At 56.5% G+C, this 13,341-nt stretch overlaps 5 protein-coding genes across 5 annotated transcripts; 1 reads left to right on the top strand and 4 right to left on the bottom strand.

The window, feature by feature from the left end:
* Window positions 1-275: 275 nt before the first annotated feature.
* Window positions 276-1,237, bottom strand: J3D65DRAFT_245925 (uncharacterized protein). The gene has a single exon (XM_066794776.1). The coding sequence runs from the start codon at window positions 1,094-1,096 to the stop codon at window positions 548-550; it is 549 nt and encodes a 182-aa protein (XP_066657589.1). The 5' UTR covers window positions 1,097-1,237; the 3' UTR covers window positions 276-547.
* A 4,044-nt stretch (window positions 1,238-5,281) lies between these two features.
* J3D65DRAFT_246711 (uncharacterized protein) lies at window positions 5,282-7,193 on the bottom strand. The gene is made up of 5 exons (XM_066794777.1): window positions 6,385-7,193; window positions 6,282-6,321; window positions 6,119-6,212; window positions 5,755-6,061; window positions 5,282-5,616 (listed from the first exon to the last, which is right to left on the bottom strand). Exons 1-5 carry the CDS (start codon window positions 6,904-6,906, stop codon window positions 5,548-5,550), a joined length of 1,032 nt encoding a protein of 343 aa, XP_066657588.1. The 5' UTR covers window positions 6,907-7,193; the 3' UTR covers window positions 5,282-5,547.
* Window positions 7,194-7,628: 435 nt separating this feature from the next.
* On the bottom strand, window positions 7,629-9,611 carry J3D65DRAFT_616009 (CCCH zinc finger protein). The gene is made up of 6 exons (XM_066799404.1): window positions 9,465-9,611; window positions 9,354-9,413; window positions 8,799-9,296; window positions 8,636-8,747; window positions 8,532-8,584; window positions 7,629-8,434 (listed from the first exon to the last, which is right to left on the bottom strand). The coding sequence occupies exons 1-6, from the start codon at window positions 9,508-9,510 to the stop codon at window positions 7,872-7,874; spliced, it is 1,332 nt and encodes a 443-aa protein (XP_066657587.1). The 5' UTR covers window positions 9,511-9,611; the 3' UTR covers window positions 7,629-7,871.
* A 178-nt stretch (window positions 9,612-9,789) lies between these two features.
* J3D65DRAFT_616003 (nucleolar complex protein 4) lies at window positions 9,790-11,736 on the bottom strand. The gene is made up of 3 exons (XM_066799403.1): window positions 11,017-11,736; window positions 10,086-10,971; window positions 9,790-10,037 (listed from the first exon to the last, which is right to left on the bottom strand). Exons 1-3 carry the CDS (start codon window positions 11,661-11,663, stop codon window positions 9,891-9,893), a joined length of 1,680 nt encoding a protein of 559 aa, XP_066657586.1. The 5' UTR covers window positions 11,664-11,736; the 3' UTR covers window positions 9,790-9,890.
* An 84-nt stretch (window positions 11,737-11,820) lies between these two features.
* J3D65DRAFT_616000 (putative mitochondrial ATPase subunit ATP4) lies at window positions 11,821-12,936 on the top strand. Its single transcript, XM_066799402.1, has 4 exons — window positions 11,821-11,913; window positions 11,987-12,432; window positions 12,502-12,724; window positions 12,780-12,936. The coding sequence occupies exons 1-4, from the start codon at window positions 11,883-11,885 to the stop codon at window positions 12,812-12,814; spliced, it is 735 nt and encodes a 244-aa protein (XP_066657585.1). The 5' UTR covers window positions 11,821-11,882; the 3' UTR covers window positions 12,815-12,936.
* The last annotated feature ends 405 nt before the right edge of the window (window positions 12,937-13,341 follow it).

Raw genomic sequence — 13,341 nt, 5'->3', positions numbered from 1 at the left:
TAGACGCCCGCGGAGCACCAGAGTTGGCGCAATTCTTATAGGTTGGAACTATGGGTGGGCATCCTCGGAGCCTTGGCGCGAGCGACCAACGGGCACCATTGTTGCGAGAAGAGAAGAAGAGAAAATCCCACTCGGGCATGTTCGTACTTGTTGTGCAAAACCCGCCTGCCCGTCTGCCCCGCCCCGCTCTCTGCCAAACCACGCCATCCATATGGAGCCGCAGAAGAGCAGCAGCTCGGCACTGACCAGCTGTTCGCATGAGTCGAGTCGGCTGTTCGAGTCAGTGCCGGCTTGAGGCGAGCAACTGAGAGAGCCGGGAGGAACCAGGTGATTCCATTGCTTGCCGACACAAAAGCCTCTCTCGAAAACTGTCGTCGCCCACCCAGTCAATCGACCCATCCGTCTCGGGGTAAGCGTGATGCCCGCGACGATAGGAAGGAATTCTCTGCCTGCCCGCCCCTGTCCTGGGCTGCGGCGCCTCGTCTGACCGTCAAAGCGTCGCTGGATCGAGGCGGATGGCCATTGGCCCATCTAGCTACCAAGATAGCTACATATCTAGCTGGTTGCCTTGGCTCCGCAACTTGTAGCTAGGCAAGGAAAGGAAGAGTGAGGCTGACGGATTACATACTACGTAGATAGCAGTGCGGACTGACTGATCCATCCTTTTCGGCATGACGAAGGAGCTAGGGTTTCGGGTCCAGGTCACGAACCAACAACCCCCAATGTGGGCTGAGAAGGGCGCTGCTGGAGCATGAAGCCGGGAGGGGCTACGGGGGCAGCTGAGCGGCGGCATGGGCGGTGAGGGAGTCACGATGAGGTGGTCCGGAAGAGGCGCTGCTTCTGGAGTGTGGGCAGGGTAGGGCAGGCCCGGTTGGGGCGGGGATATGGTTGGATGCGGCAAGGGACGGGAGGCCCTGCTGTCGGCGATTTCTGGAGATGGCATCGTGTGTGGCATTTGTTGAAGAGAGAAAAGGGAAAGACGAGAGAGAAAGGACAAAAAAAAAGAGGGTGCGGAGAGGGTACCGAGTGGAGAGAGGGGAGCTTGATAGGGATGACGGCGGCCGGATGGAGGACGTTGTAGGGGCAAGAGGGGCATGATGGAGCCCTCCCTCGCCCATCCATTGCCTGGCCTGGCCTAAAGATTGGGAAAAGCTTGAGAAAAGGTCAGACGGGTGACGCGATTGCCGGCCTAGCTCGCGTCGACATCAGCCGAGATGGAGAAGATCTTGCAGGGGGAACGAACAGGCGTGCCCATAGGTCAGTGTGTCCTGTCAGCAGCGCCCTATCACCCTTGACCATTAATGTGTTTTGTAGTGTCAAAGGGCACCTTGATGGCGTCCTTGTCGACAGGGAAGAAAACGACGACTGGGAGAGGAGAATGGTCGTCTGCCTATCTGCTATTCCGAGAACGCAAGGTCAACTCTCTCGACTCGAAACAACCGACCAACTCCGCAAGCTTACAAGTCTAATGACGCCCGTCTGTCTGTCCGTACATGTTCGCTACCCTTTCCCGTTCCTTCTCTATCCCTCCCTCTCCGGTCTCATCACACTCAGGCCTCCACCTGCCACGCTGCCATCTTCATGCGTAGACACACGGCCAGTGGCAGCACCACAGTGTGGATACATACCGAGTAAGCAACAGGAGGAGGCTGTGGAGGCATGACAAGCCTTTGCCGCCGTCCGTCCGTCCCTCCATCCGCACTGTCTCTCTCACATGAGACATGGCCATCTCCTGCGCCGGCCATCCGCCGCCGCCGCCGCCGCAGCTGCTGCTGAGGCAAGATACTCAGACGGGGCCGCACTGCACGCAGACCATGACCATGACATGACCCCTCATCGACGGGCAATCTGCTTGCCTGAGGCGCCTGAGCATCGAGAGGGTTCGAGATGTGGAGGCAGACAGAGAGCACGAGAACGCCGCCATCGCCACCAACCAACCAACCAATGACGGCAACGCCATTGATCAGAGCGAGTGAGCAAGCCACCCTACTACTACTACTAACCAGACCAGAGCACCGCAGACAGACCCATCTCTGCGCAAAGCAAAGGACAGCGCTCGTGCGCGCCCGCAACCCTTTTCATCCTTCACACGCTGCTCTTTTCCCTCCCTCTTCTTCGCTCTATACCCTCTTGTGCCTGATACTGCCGGGGCCGTTGGACCCTGCCGTCGTCGTTGTCGTTTAGGGAGAATGGCCAGCTACCCTTGGCCCCTCCCTGCCCTTCTTTCGCTTCTAATCACCGCAAGTATGCGTGTGTCCCAGCGGCTACATTTCTACCTAGCTACATTGTAGCCAGTCAACCTCGCCTACATACATGTGCACAGCACCCGTACCCGCGTCCGTCCGCCCGAGCGGGCCCTGCCTGCCTGCCTGCCTGCCTGCCTGCCTGCCGTGCCGTGCCGGGCAGTCGGAGGTGGAACAAAGCGTCTTGGTGGTCAGAGCTGGCTAGGCCTCCCTCTTCTCTGGCCTTCTCTGTTGTGCTCTGCTCGCAGCAGCAGCAGTAGCAGCGTCTGAATCCTTGAGTACATCGACAAAAATGTTTGCACTATAAATGGAGGCCGCGCGGGCGGGCGTTTCGTTTTGCTCCGCACTGCTGCTGCCGTCGTCCTTGCAGTGTCGTTCCTTGCTCAGACCACATCGCTGGCTGGCTGTCCGCGTACGTTTGTACCGTGGCACGGTAGCATCATTGGAGAGAGGAATGAATGGACGGAGTAAGTATTGCGGCGTATGTGCTTGTCTAAAGCTGTGGTGAGCGAGCTGGTGTGGAGGAGGTGGGTGGGCTAGGTGTATGCACAGGAAGGAAAGAAGAATGAAGGAATGCGAGATGCTTAGCTTCCAACGTTGATGATGGGCCTCCCCGTTTCTTTCAGCGGCAAAAGGGGAGAAGGGAGCTAGAAACTCCACTGGTGAAAATTGATCTGTCACGTATAATTCGCCTGCATGCTTTCATTCGTTGGCATGAGACAGTGGTGTCGTTTTCCTCCTGGCCTGTTTGATACAAGCTCCTCCTCACTGCTCATTCATTTCCTTCCATCTGTCTCTTGTTCTTTAGCTTTTAGCAAGAAGATGTGCGTGGAGGGGGGAAGTGCAACACTGCAATCCGATCCCACTCCATTAATCAACCAGTCAGCCAAGTCAGCCACCAGCTCACCTCAATGTCGTCTCAAACGGACCCACACTCAGATACGGGTACGCTAGGCCTACGCATGCACACAAAAGACACGAGCGGGAGAAATATCTGGATAGATATAAATTACAACAGGGAGAGGAATAAGCAAGCAAGCGAGCACTCGATCGACCCTACTTTTCCCAGAAACCCAATGTGAAACTTGTGCTTTTGCTTGCTCCGTACATGTGTGTGTGTGCACGTCTTCTTTTTCACTGCAGTCTCCGTGTTTTATCCAACCAATTCCAAGGCGAAGAAGAAGAAGGAGGAGGAGGAGGAGGAGTAGTAGTAGTAGTAGTAGTAGTAGTAGTAGTAGTAGTAGGAGTAAATGGGCAGCACGACAAGCGCAAGCTGGTGAGCAGAACAGTTGCTGCTACACGACACGCCAGGACAGCGCCAGAGCAGTCTGTCCGTGGAGTCGAGTCCTCCGCCGCGGCCGCCACTGCGGCCCAATCGATGCGTCAAGCGCCGTTCAACCTCCACCCTCGCTCGCTCGTTCGCGCTCCTGCCAGCCCAACAAGCCCGACATGAGAGACGCACAGTCAGTCAGTCAGTCAGTCAGTCAGTCAGGCAGACAGACAGGTGAGGCAGCCCACCAAGCCAACAAGCGCCTCAAATCTTTGCGAAAAAGACGCCAACCAACCAACCAACCAATGACGCAGCAAATGACGCCGCAGAGCATAGCAGGAGGACATGTAGGGGAAGCGCGGGTGCAGTGCCGGTTGGACAGACATGCAGAGAGGCACTCAAAGCACGGGTGAGATGGAGGAAGCCAACCAACACACGCGCAGGCAAGGCAGGCAGGCAGGTAGGCAGGCAGGCAGGCGGGGGCCCTGCGCCAGCCCGACGAGCGACGAGGACAGATGGATTGCAAGGAGCGAGCGGACGATGGATGGATGGACGTTTGAGAGACAGTGAGAAAGGGATATAATGCTCAGGAGAGTATAGAAAAGAATATGTACGTATGAATGGGTGTAGGAATCGGAGGTGGAGAGACAGGACAGGTGACTCCTACGGTCGATGCCAAAGGGGTTGATTAGGCAGCGAGACCAAGCCTGCGGATGCAAAGAAACTGTGCCGTTCTTCATGCCGATTCTGGCGTGCCAATTGCATTGCCAGTCGGAAAAGTCAGGCGATCAGGGATGAGACGATGAGTGAGGCGGACGGGCGCGAGGCAATGAGGGGTTTGGGTCGAGTCGAGTTGGGCATGAGGGGGGAAAATGGTTCCGATTTGTTGTCTCTCTCGTCTTGTGGTTGGCTGGTTGATTGGCCCGTCACTTGGGATTGTATTTGTCCTTCCAGATCCTGAAAAAAAAAAACAAGCACGTTAGTAAGATCCTATCTGGTGTAACGCGAACGAGAAGATGCAGGCTGGGTGCATGAAGATGGCTTGTCAGACGTGACGACCACGGCGACATTGACTGGTGCGGGATCCACGATGGAGCAGCCATGGCCGAGAAAAATTTTCTGCGTCTTTGCTTCCTGCCCGTCCTTGCCGTCCACGTCTTGACTGAAACCATTATGCAAAATGGCCGGGATAAGAGGCAGAAGACAGGGAGGGAAGCCAGAGACGTGATGGTCATGGCCGACCCGCGGAGCAGACTGCTTGCTCTCGAACCCAGGCTCTTGGCTTGATCTCTCTCCCTGACCAGACCCGGCAAAGGCCGAAAAAGGGTTGACGAGGCCGGCAGGTGAGAGGTAGATCGTGGAATCGAGAGGCGAGACCGGCAGAAAACGGCCAGAAACGCAACAGCAGGAGATAGGAGAGGTGCAGATTGAGGGCGATCGTCTCCCAACGATTCAGCGGCCGGCGCAAGCTGCAGTCGACGATGCAAAGTCGTCACGGCCATCCAGAACGACGGTTGCGAAGTGGACAAGCGAGAAGAGAGGGCGACCCAGGGGCAGAAGGCATCCACAGCGCCGGGACAGAGCTAGCAGCTGCACTGCCACGTGTGTGCGTAGCAGAGGCACAGAGGGGTGTTGCTTGCTAGGTCTCTGGGACGGGGACGGCTAGGTGGGGGCCGACCCGTGCCTTTCCCCTCGCCCTCTTCCCGCTGCCGCTGCGTAACCGACTCGTAGCCGCTCGACCAACCGACGCACGTCAGCCAGTCCATGTGCCATGAACACGCCCATCCGTGACGGCGACGGCCAGGATCGAGCCGCAACCGGGTTTGCACCACCGTTTTCGAACGGCCGACGTGCCTTTTCGGACGCCTGGATGACGGTACCCAGCTCGACAACCACTCAACTGCATCCATTGCGGTCGAGACTCGACACGAGACGCGTGCCCCAGGAGAGGCGCAGGCACGAGCAGGCGGTGCAGGCGGGCATCCAGGAAAGCAGACGACGGGGCGCAGGGTTCGGAGGACGAGGAATGTTCGCTTACCATGAATTGCCAATCGTCTTGTTTCCCTTCTCTTCGGCGAGGCGGAGGAACTGCGCCGCTTTGAACTGATGCGCATGAGCGAAGTTAGTCTTCCATTGCTGCCCAAAAAGTGAGGCTGTTGCGGCGTTGGGGCAGGCCTCTTGTGCCAAATGGGATGCTGTGGCGCCGTGCAGCAGACGGTTGCCCAGATTCAGATCTCTTACCTTGTCCTTCTTGCCGCCGAATCCGTCCAGATAGCACCATGCCACCTCGTTCATGGCGTCCGTATCTCCCAGGTTCGCTGCCGTCTCGTAGTATTGTCGTGCGGCCGCCGGGTCCTTCTTGACCCCCCAGCCGTGGCGGAAGCTGTTGGCGAGCTCAAACATGGCCAGCACCAGTTCGCCTTTGGCTGCACCACCCTTTTTCATGCCCGCAGCCAGGGCCAGAGACTCTATCTCGGCGCTGTTCGCTGCGGCGTAAGAGAGATAGGTCACGGCCAGCTCCTGATTCGGCTGACAACCCCAGCCATGTCTGCATCCGCGTCAGCTGGGAACATGTAGAGGCGTTGAATCCCAAGAGAAAATTCACCTTAATGCCAGGCCATATAGCACTTGGCTCAGGGCGTTGTTGGCTCCGTTGGGATTTGCCAGCTTGCTAAACATTTCGGTCGACCTTTCCAAATCTGCGCAAGCCATCAGAAATGCCCCGGTACTCGATCGCGTGAAGCTCGCGTGTGACTTACTGCGCTGACCTCCGGATTCATGGAGCCTGATGGCTTCCTGGATGTTGTTCTAAATCGAGATTTCTTTCAGCATTCAATGCCCGTCTGCGGCCGACAAGAATTCCACACGTACGTCACCAGGCTCGTCGCTGACGCTGGGACTTGGGCTGCGCGCGGTTTCGCGGCCAAGTCCATCTCCCTTGCTGATCAAGGTCCCTCTGGCGAGAGCCGTCGCGCGCTGCTCCCACTCGGCTTGTTCCTCTGTGCTCCTGGCAACCTCGACGCTTATGGCGGGCAGATTCGACGGCAGGTTCACGAGGCTCGAATTGGCGCGCGGCCGGGACAAGTGCAGGCGTTCTGACAAGCGTTTGTCGTTGCGGGCGGCGCCGCGTCCATCTGGCGCCAGCTGGGACGGCCGGCGGAATATCGAGAGGCGCCTCTGATTCTCATTCTGCTTGCCCGGGATCGATAGCAGTCTGGGAGACTTCTCGTCGTCTCCCGGATAGGATGGCGGAGAAATTCGCTCTTGCATGGTTGTGGTTGTCCGGATTATGGTGACTTCAGGGGGACCGGGAGGGGCGAGGCCGTGATGGCTCGGCACCGTGTCGTCGGCCCTCATCCTGTCCTTTTTCCTGAGCAGATCTTTCAGCGTCATTTCGCAGCCAGCGTCAAAAAAGAGCAGAGTCGGGCGAAGGGTTCAGCACGGTAAGCGCAGCAGCAAGAATTGGCAGCTTTTTCTAGTGCAGTCACCGGTGTCTAAGGTAGTGGGCGCAGCGGCGGTACAAAGAATCTCATCTGACGCGCAGGTTGACCTTGTAGCGTTTGTGCGTGCGCGACTCTGACAAGAGGGCCAAAGGGGCCGAAAACATTGGCAAGACCGAAAACAGCTCAGGAAAGACGACGGCCAGGTAAATATGGGAGCAGGCAGTGGCTCAGCGCCTACGGTACGGTATTGCCTGCCCTGGCCTGCCCTGCGTGCTGCCTCCAAATGAATCGTGGGGCCCAGGTCTCTCGCCTCAGCCTGGGCTGGCTTGCCTTATTGCGGCGACACGGCGCCAACGGCTCTGCAAAGTGCGACGCAACCAACAGACTTCCTGGAGGATACCAAAAAAAGCTGCCTTTGATTTGGCTCATCAACTCCCGCGGGTGATCGACCTTCCCCGCAAAATCGGTGCTCCCACTGATCGGCGGAGCTGGATCGCGCTCTCAGAGTTAGTTTCTTTTGATGTCATGCCTCAGGCCTCCAGAGACGGCGAAACATGGCCATCAGCTACTGCAAGGAAACGTAGTTTCAAAGCCACGTGTGTCAACGTTGCCGCCACATCCTGGGTCTTGTGTCTCGTCGGCGGACGTGGATTTCCTTGTCTCGTTCGTCATCACGCATCCAAGGTACCACAAGGTCAATTGTTCATTCTTTCCATTTTTCCTTCTTGTCTAAAATACAACGACCTTGTTCTGTTGGGTATCTATGCCTTGGGATCCAACTCCCCTTTTCAGCCTTGCAAACAAACCCGGCTCAAGAGCGAAGACCACGTCTGGAGCCTTCCATCTTGGCCTCTCGTCCTCAAGGCGACTGTGCTCAGTACCGCTGATGGGCTGCGGCAAACTTACGCTCATGGCTCAAAAGCCAATAAAGTCTTGTTGCCGAGAGACCTCGTGCCCTTGGTCGTTGGCCTCGGTCATGATGATTTCCTCTTCAATCTCGGCATCAGAGTCCACGTCGTCGCTGTTTATCTGCTCATCATCGTCGCTGGAAATGTCCATGTCGACGCTGTCAACTGCGCCGTTCTGAGCGCTGGCTGCCTTGCGAATCTGCCCCGCCCTGTCCACGTGTGGCAAGCGGCATTTGGGGTTTCGACAAACTGCGTGGTTAGCATAGTCAGGGCACTCAAATACATGGCGTTCAGTGCACTCCGGTCCTTTCTCGCAATATCCAATGGTGCCAAAGGCACGGCAAACGGGCGCCGAGGGGTTGACTCGGATGTGGGCATAACGACAGTCGTCGTTGGTGCAGTTGCCGCGGAGAAAGTGCAGGCATGCTGGGACGCGGTGCGGGCTTGGCTCGTGTGAAAGGTCACAGGCGTCGCCCAAGGGACAATTGTTTCTGAGCAGAAAGTCCTTGCAGATGTCAACTTTGTGGGGATCATGCAGATACCGGCACTGCGGTCCTTTGGAACAGGTACCTGGAACACATCGTCAGCTTGAGAACAGGGCGTACAAACCGGATCCCTTGGCGCAGGGCGCCGTCTGTATCCTTTGGACGGGAGGGAAGAGGCCAACCGGTGGTAGTGAACCTCGGGCAAGGTTCGCTAATTTTTTGAACGGGTTTTGTCCTGTCGTGATGTCAGCCTGCCAATGCCAGAAGGGGTTGCTGCTCCACTTACTGTCTCGTCTTGACAATGCCGGCGCGGTAGAGATTCCCATTTTTACTCCGCAGAAAAGTGACGCCGCCTATCTTTGCGTGTTTGGGGGTCACACGGGCAGTAATGGGGTCGTCTGCTGGGTTTTTAGATTTGTTCTGCAGGGCACGATCTTTGTCCCACTTACTGGAAACTCGGATGAGCTTGCTGCCACCGTCGGCAACACGGAAGCGAACGCCCTCCACGTCGATTTCGTATGATTGCGAAGTCGCGGGAGGGTTGTGGACACTAGTGTTTGCCGACACAGGCAAAGCCGCTGCTTGAAAATGTTTGTTGAGCTTGGCCCTCTCTCGAAGGCTCCGCTGCTGGCGGCGCTGTTCAGCCGTTTGTTCCATGTCCTTGGCCCGCTGTTGCGCAACTTTGTCGTAGATGGCCGGGTTGATGAGTTGCATGTGTCGGTCGCGCTTGACAACCCATCCGTTTCCATCTCCCCGCGGAGAGGGCGTGATCTCACTTGTTGGCGTTCCTTCGGTGGGCGTGGCTGCGGATACTGGAGAGTTGGTTCTTGAGGCGGAGCTATTCAATACCAGAGTGCGGTTGTTAAACATCTTGCCTCCGCGACCGCGAGGTGCACCATAGGGAGTGCCCCGATGCGGCGTCCAGTTTGCGCTCCCGCGGCCATATCCTCGTTGGACGTCAGTGACACAGGCAGAAGAGATGGGCAGTCGCGGGTAGCGCATACCGTACTGCGTCTGCTGACCGTGACTGGTGTGATCGCGCTGTTTGGCAAGATTGATTTTGCCTATGAAACAGTCAGTGGAGCGCATCTTCATAGCCGCTGATTGCGCAGTACCGGAAAGTGCGGCGATTTTGGCCTGTAACTCTCGATCTTCTGACATGACGTGGTCCTTTGCTTTCGTGAAGCGTGCGCAACAGGAAGAATGAGGTCGAAGGTTGAAAGGGTGTGCAGTGGCGACTTGGTTGCGTTGGCGGTTGTAGGGAAGCGGATGATGAAAGACAATCGGGCGCCGCGTGCTTGGTAACTACTGAAGGCGGTGAGCGGGTGTGGTTGATCACTGGCACGTGATGGGGACAGCCTTGCGCCTGCCGGATTTGGATTCTGGCCACATGATTGGAGCACATGGATGGTTTGAAGGATTCCTTAGGTCAATAGGAGCATCCGGATGTCATTTGGTTCGTCATGTTCAAATTGAAATGCTCTTTTTGCAGGAAGCTAAAAATTCTGTCTCTCGGATATCAAACTTGTAAATCATGGTATTCAATCTCCACCTTCCATCACCTGCATCATCAATGCACCCAGCGGTGCCAGTCCACCCTCTTCCGCTGTGAATATCCTCTTGGGAATCTCGTACTCCACCACTGGAGTCTTCTTCAGCTGTTCTTTTCCGAGCTCGGCTTCAATCAACTGGGAAATATTAGCGCACATTCCACCTCGGGCTTCCATCAAACTTACGCCATTGTATGAGTGGTCCAAGAAATCCTCGAGGTTGTAGGATTGCTTGGTAAATTGCTCCGAAATGATCTTGGCGAGCGTAGCCACGTTCGGATGGTAGTGAGACTGCAGGGTCTCTATTTCCCAAAGGCTGCTTTCAATCGCATCAGTCTCCATTGGGTCCTGCTCCTCCATGTCGAATGGGTCGTTCATTCCCCTCTCCTCCAGCTCCTCCCGCGCTTGTGGGTCTCGGACCTCTCGGTGAATCATAAAGGTACACGCCGGGTGCCTTTTCAGCATGTTGTACACCCATGGGACGACCACGACGATGCCGGCAGGGGGAGCGTGGAGTGCCAGCCGGGAGAGGCGTTTGATGAAACTAGCCACAAGCGCAGCAGGAAGATGGGTCGAAGACATGAACTCGTCCAGAAGGCGGAAGAAGCGTGAGCGGTATTTGGAATTCAACAGCCCGTCGTCGAGGAGCGAGTAGAGCTTCTGGTAAAACGAAGGGTAATCCAAGTTCTTCTCCTTCATCAAGTGGAAGAGTCCTGCAAGAGCCAGGAGAGAAGTACCACCGCCCACGTTGTAAGAGTCGGTCAAAAAGTCCATCAACAGTTCGACCTTGAGGAACCAAGGAACGACCCAACCGGTCATGCTGCCGAGCACCCTCTTGCGCTGATCTGCGTCCAGCCCGGATCTCAGCAGTGCTAGCCAGGCATCCTGTCCTTGTCTCTTGTGCGCGGATAGGGATTTCAATGCGTGCTTGGGTTGTTCGGGTTCCGGGCCGAAGAAATCACCAAAGAACTTCTCGTCTCCAGGTAGTTCTCCGATCAAGAGGAGGTATTGAAGGCTGTTGCTCACCAAAACCTCCTGCTCGGCAGGTGATGGTGGTTCTTTCAATATCGAACTGTGACAGTCAGCTTACAGTCCAACGTACAGGCAGCAAACTTACGAGATCGCTTGTAGAGTATAAAATCTCACGTCGGTGTACTCGTTAGCGAACTTTTCCCGGAACTCGTCCATTGTTATCCACTCGTCGCAAGACAATGCCTCACGCACGACCTTCCGGAAGAGGCCTTGTTTCCAAGCATCATCGCCATGGCCTGCCTGTGACTGAACCTCTCCCTTCACCAAGCGCATGGCAAGGTGCAGACACAAGCTCTCAAGAGCATCGTTGCAATTGAGACGGGACACAAGGTAGTCTGTGAATTCTTGATATCTTTTCCTCAGCCACTGTACAATCATGAGCTCTGATTCGGACAAGCCCTTGCTCTTCTTCATGTTCCCTGTGGCCAAGAGCCTGCTGAAGACGCGAACCAGCGCGAGCATGGCCAGGTTTGGCGTCTCGTCCTGACGCGACCTTTTTGCATCGATATCCTTGGCGATTGTAATCAGCTCGACTATGTTGTTGTAGTGGCGGCGCGATTGGCTGATGTCGCCCTCGAGCTCGAGAATGCGGGCTTCCAAGTCGTCGCCATTTGCGATGGTGGCCGTCGTCGAGGTCGATTTGCTCTTGGATTTCTTCGTTTTCTCGGCGGTCTTTTCGCCGTCTCTTTTCCTCTTGTGGCCGGCGAGCGGGTCTGGAGAGGCCAAGGACATTTTCAATCGAAGCGCGGTCCTGGAGCGGTCGTGAGCGAGGTGTTTGTCGAGCAGGCGCCGTCCCAGAAAAATGTCAAGCAGCACAGAGTCCCGGACGGGCACTCGGACCAATCGGCGCCGACAACGCCAAGCAGTCACCTCAGGTTTGCAACAGCGTACCCGAAGCTCCTCACGGCAAGATTCAAGAGCCTCATCCTCTCCACTCCCACATCACCAACAATGGCTTCTCGTCTTGCAAGGGGTGCCTTTGGTATGCCAGCGCCGATTCTGCCCCCCGGATCGACCGCAATTGGCATCGCAACACTTGACTGACGTTGACGCAGGCGCTGCCCGGCTCCGCCCTACCGTGCCTGTCCGCGCTGCTGTTCCCGCAGTCGTCTCGTCCCGCGCCTCGTCCAATGTGCCCTCGGAGGAGCCCAAGAAGAAGGCCCAGTCCATCATTGACTCGCTGCCGGGCAACTCGATCGCCTCCAAGGCCGCCATCCTCTCTGCCAGCGCCGGTCTCGGCGCTGCCGCCATCAGCAATGAGCTCTACGTCGTCAACGAGGAGTCCATCGTCATGTTCTCCCTCCTGACCGTCTTCGCCGCTGCCTTCAAGTACGGCGGTCCCGCCTACAGCGAGTGGGCCGAGGGCCAGCACAGCAAGATCCTCGGCATCCTCAACGGCGCGCGCAAGGAGCACACCGAGGCCGTCCAGAAGCGCATCAACAACGTCCAGGACCTGAGCGGTGTCGTCGAGGTCACCAAGAACCTGTTTGCGGTTTCCAAGGTACGCGGGACATGACAGAAAAACCGGAACAAGTAGGGGACACACAAGGGCCTGACTGTGTATTTGCAGGAAACCGCCCAGATCGAGGCCCAGGCCTACGAGCTCGAGCAGAAGACGGCCCTCGCCGCCGAGGCCAAGAACGTCCTCGACTCGTGGGTCCGCTACGAGGGCCAGGTCAAGCAGAGGCAGCAGCAGGAGCTCGCCGCCAGCATCATTGCCAAGATTGAGAAGGAGCTCGAGAACCCCAAGACTCTCCAGCAGATTCTCAACCAGAGCGTTGCTGACATTGAGAGTAAGCTGCGACAACTCCCGGCTGTGATGTGCCGTTGTGCTAACGTTGTCCACAGGGATCGTCTCTCAGCAGAACCAGCAGAAGGCTTAGATGCCGGAACCGCGTTCAAATAGAGCAGCAGCATTCCTCAATACCAGCTAACTCGGCATCATGTCAAATAGACTCTGTGCAATTAAACACAACGCGCTCGAGAAATTCCCAACTGCATGCAATTGAAATCGACTGCATGCTTTCATTGTCTTGTCACTAAAATGATTCAAGCAGGCAAAGACCACCTTCGTGGGCGTACGCGGAGCAGATCTTTACCACAGTTACGACACGAGCCACACGCCACTCTGCTCATGCCGCAAACTTGCCCTGGATTTGAAGGCTGGAAATTCGGCTTTGCTGGACCGTAGCCCTTAGTATATTGACAAAGCAGTTGGCGACTGAAGAATCATCCCACTAGTCCCCGCTCGAGTCTTTACCTCATGCAAGAACCCAAATCAGAGTCCGGTTGCGTTAGCTAGCCAGGCCAGGCCACTGCAATGGCCATGCGTATGTACCAAGTACAAGAAGTAGGTGCAGTTCGAACAAGTATGTACAGGTATTTACAACGCCTCCCAACCAACACCACC

The sequence above is a fragment of the Phyllosticta citribraziliensis genome (genome assembly GCF_038025025.1).
Source record: "Phyllosticta citribraziliensis strain CPC 17464 chromosome Unknown J3D65scaffold_3, whole genome shotgun sequence".
Lineage (NCBI taxonomy): Eukaryota > Fungi > Ascomycota > Dothideomycetes > Botryosphaeriales > Phyllostictaceae > Phyllosticta > Phyllosticta citribraziliensis.
Note: the sequence above shows the minus strand (reverse complement) of the source record. Positions and strands in the feature narration are given on the sequence as shown.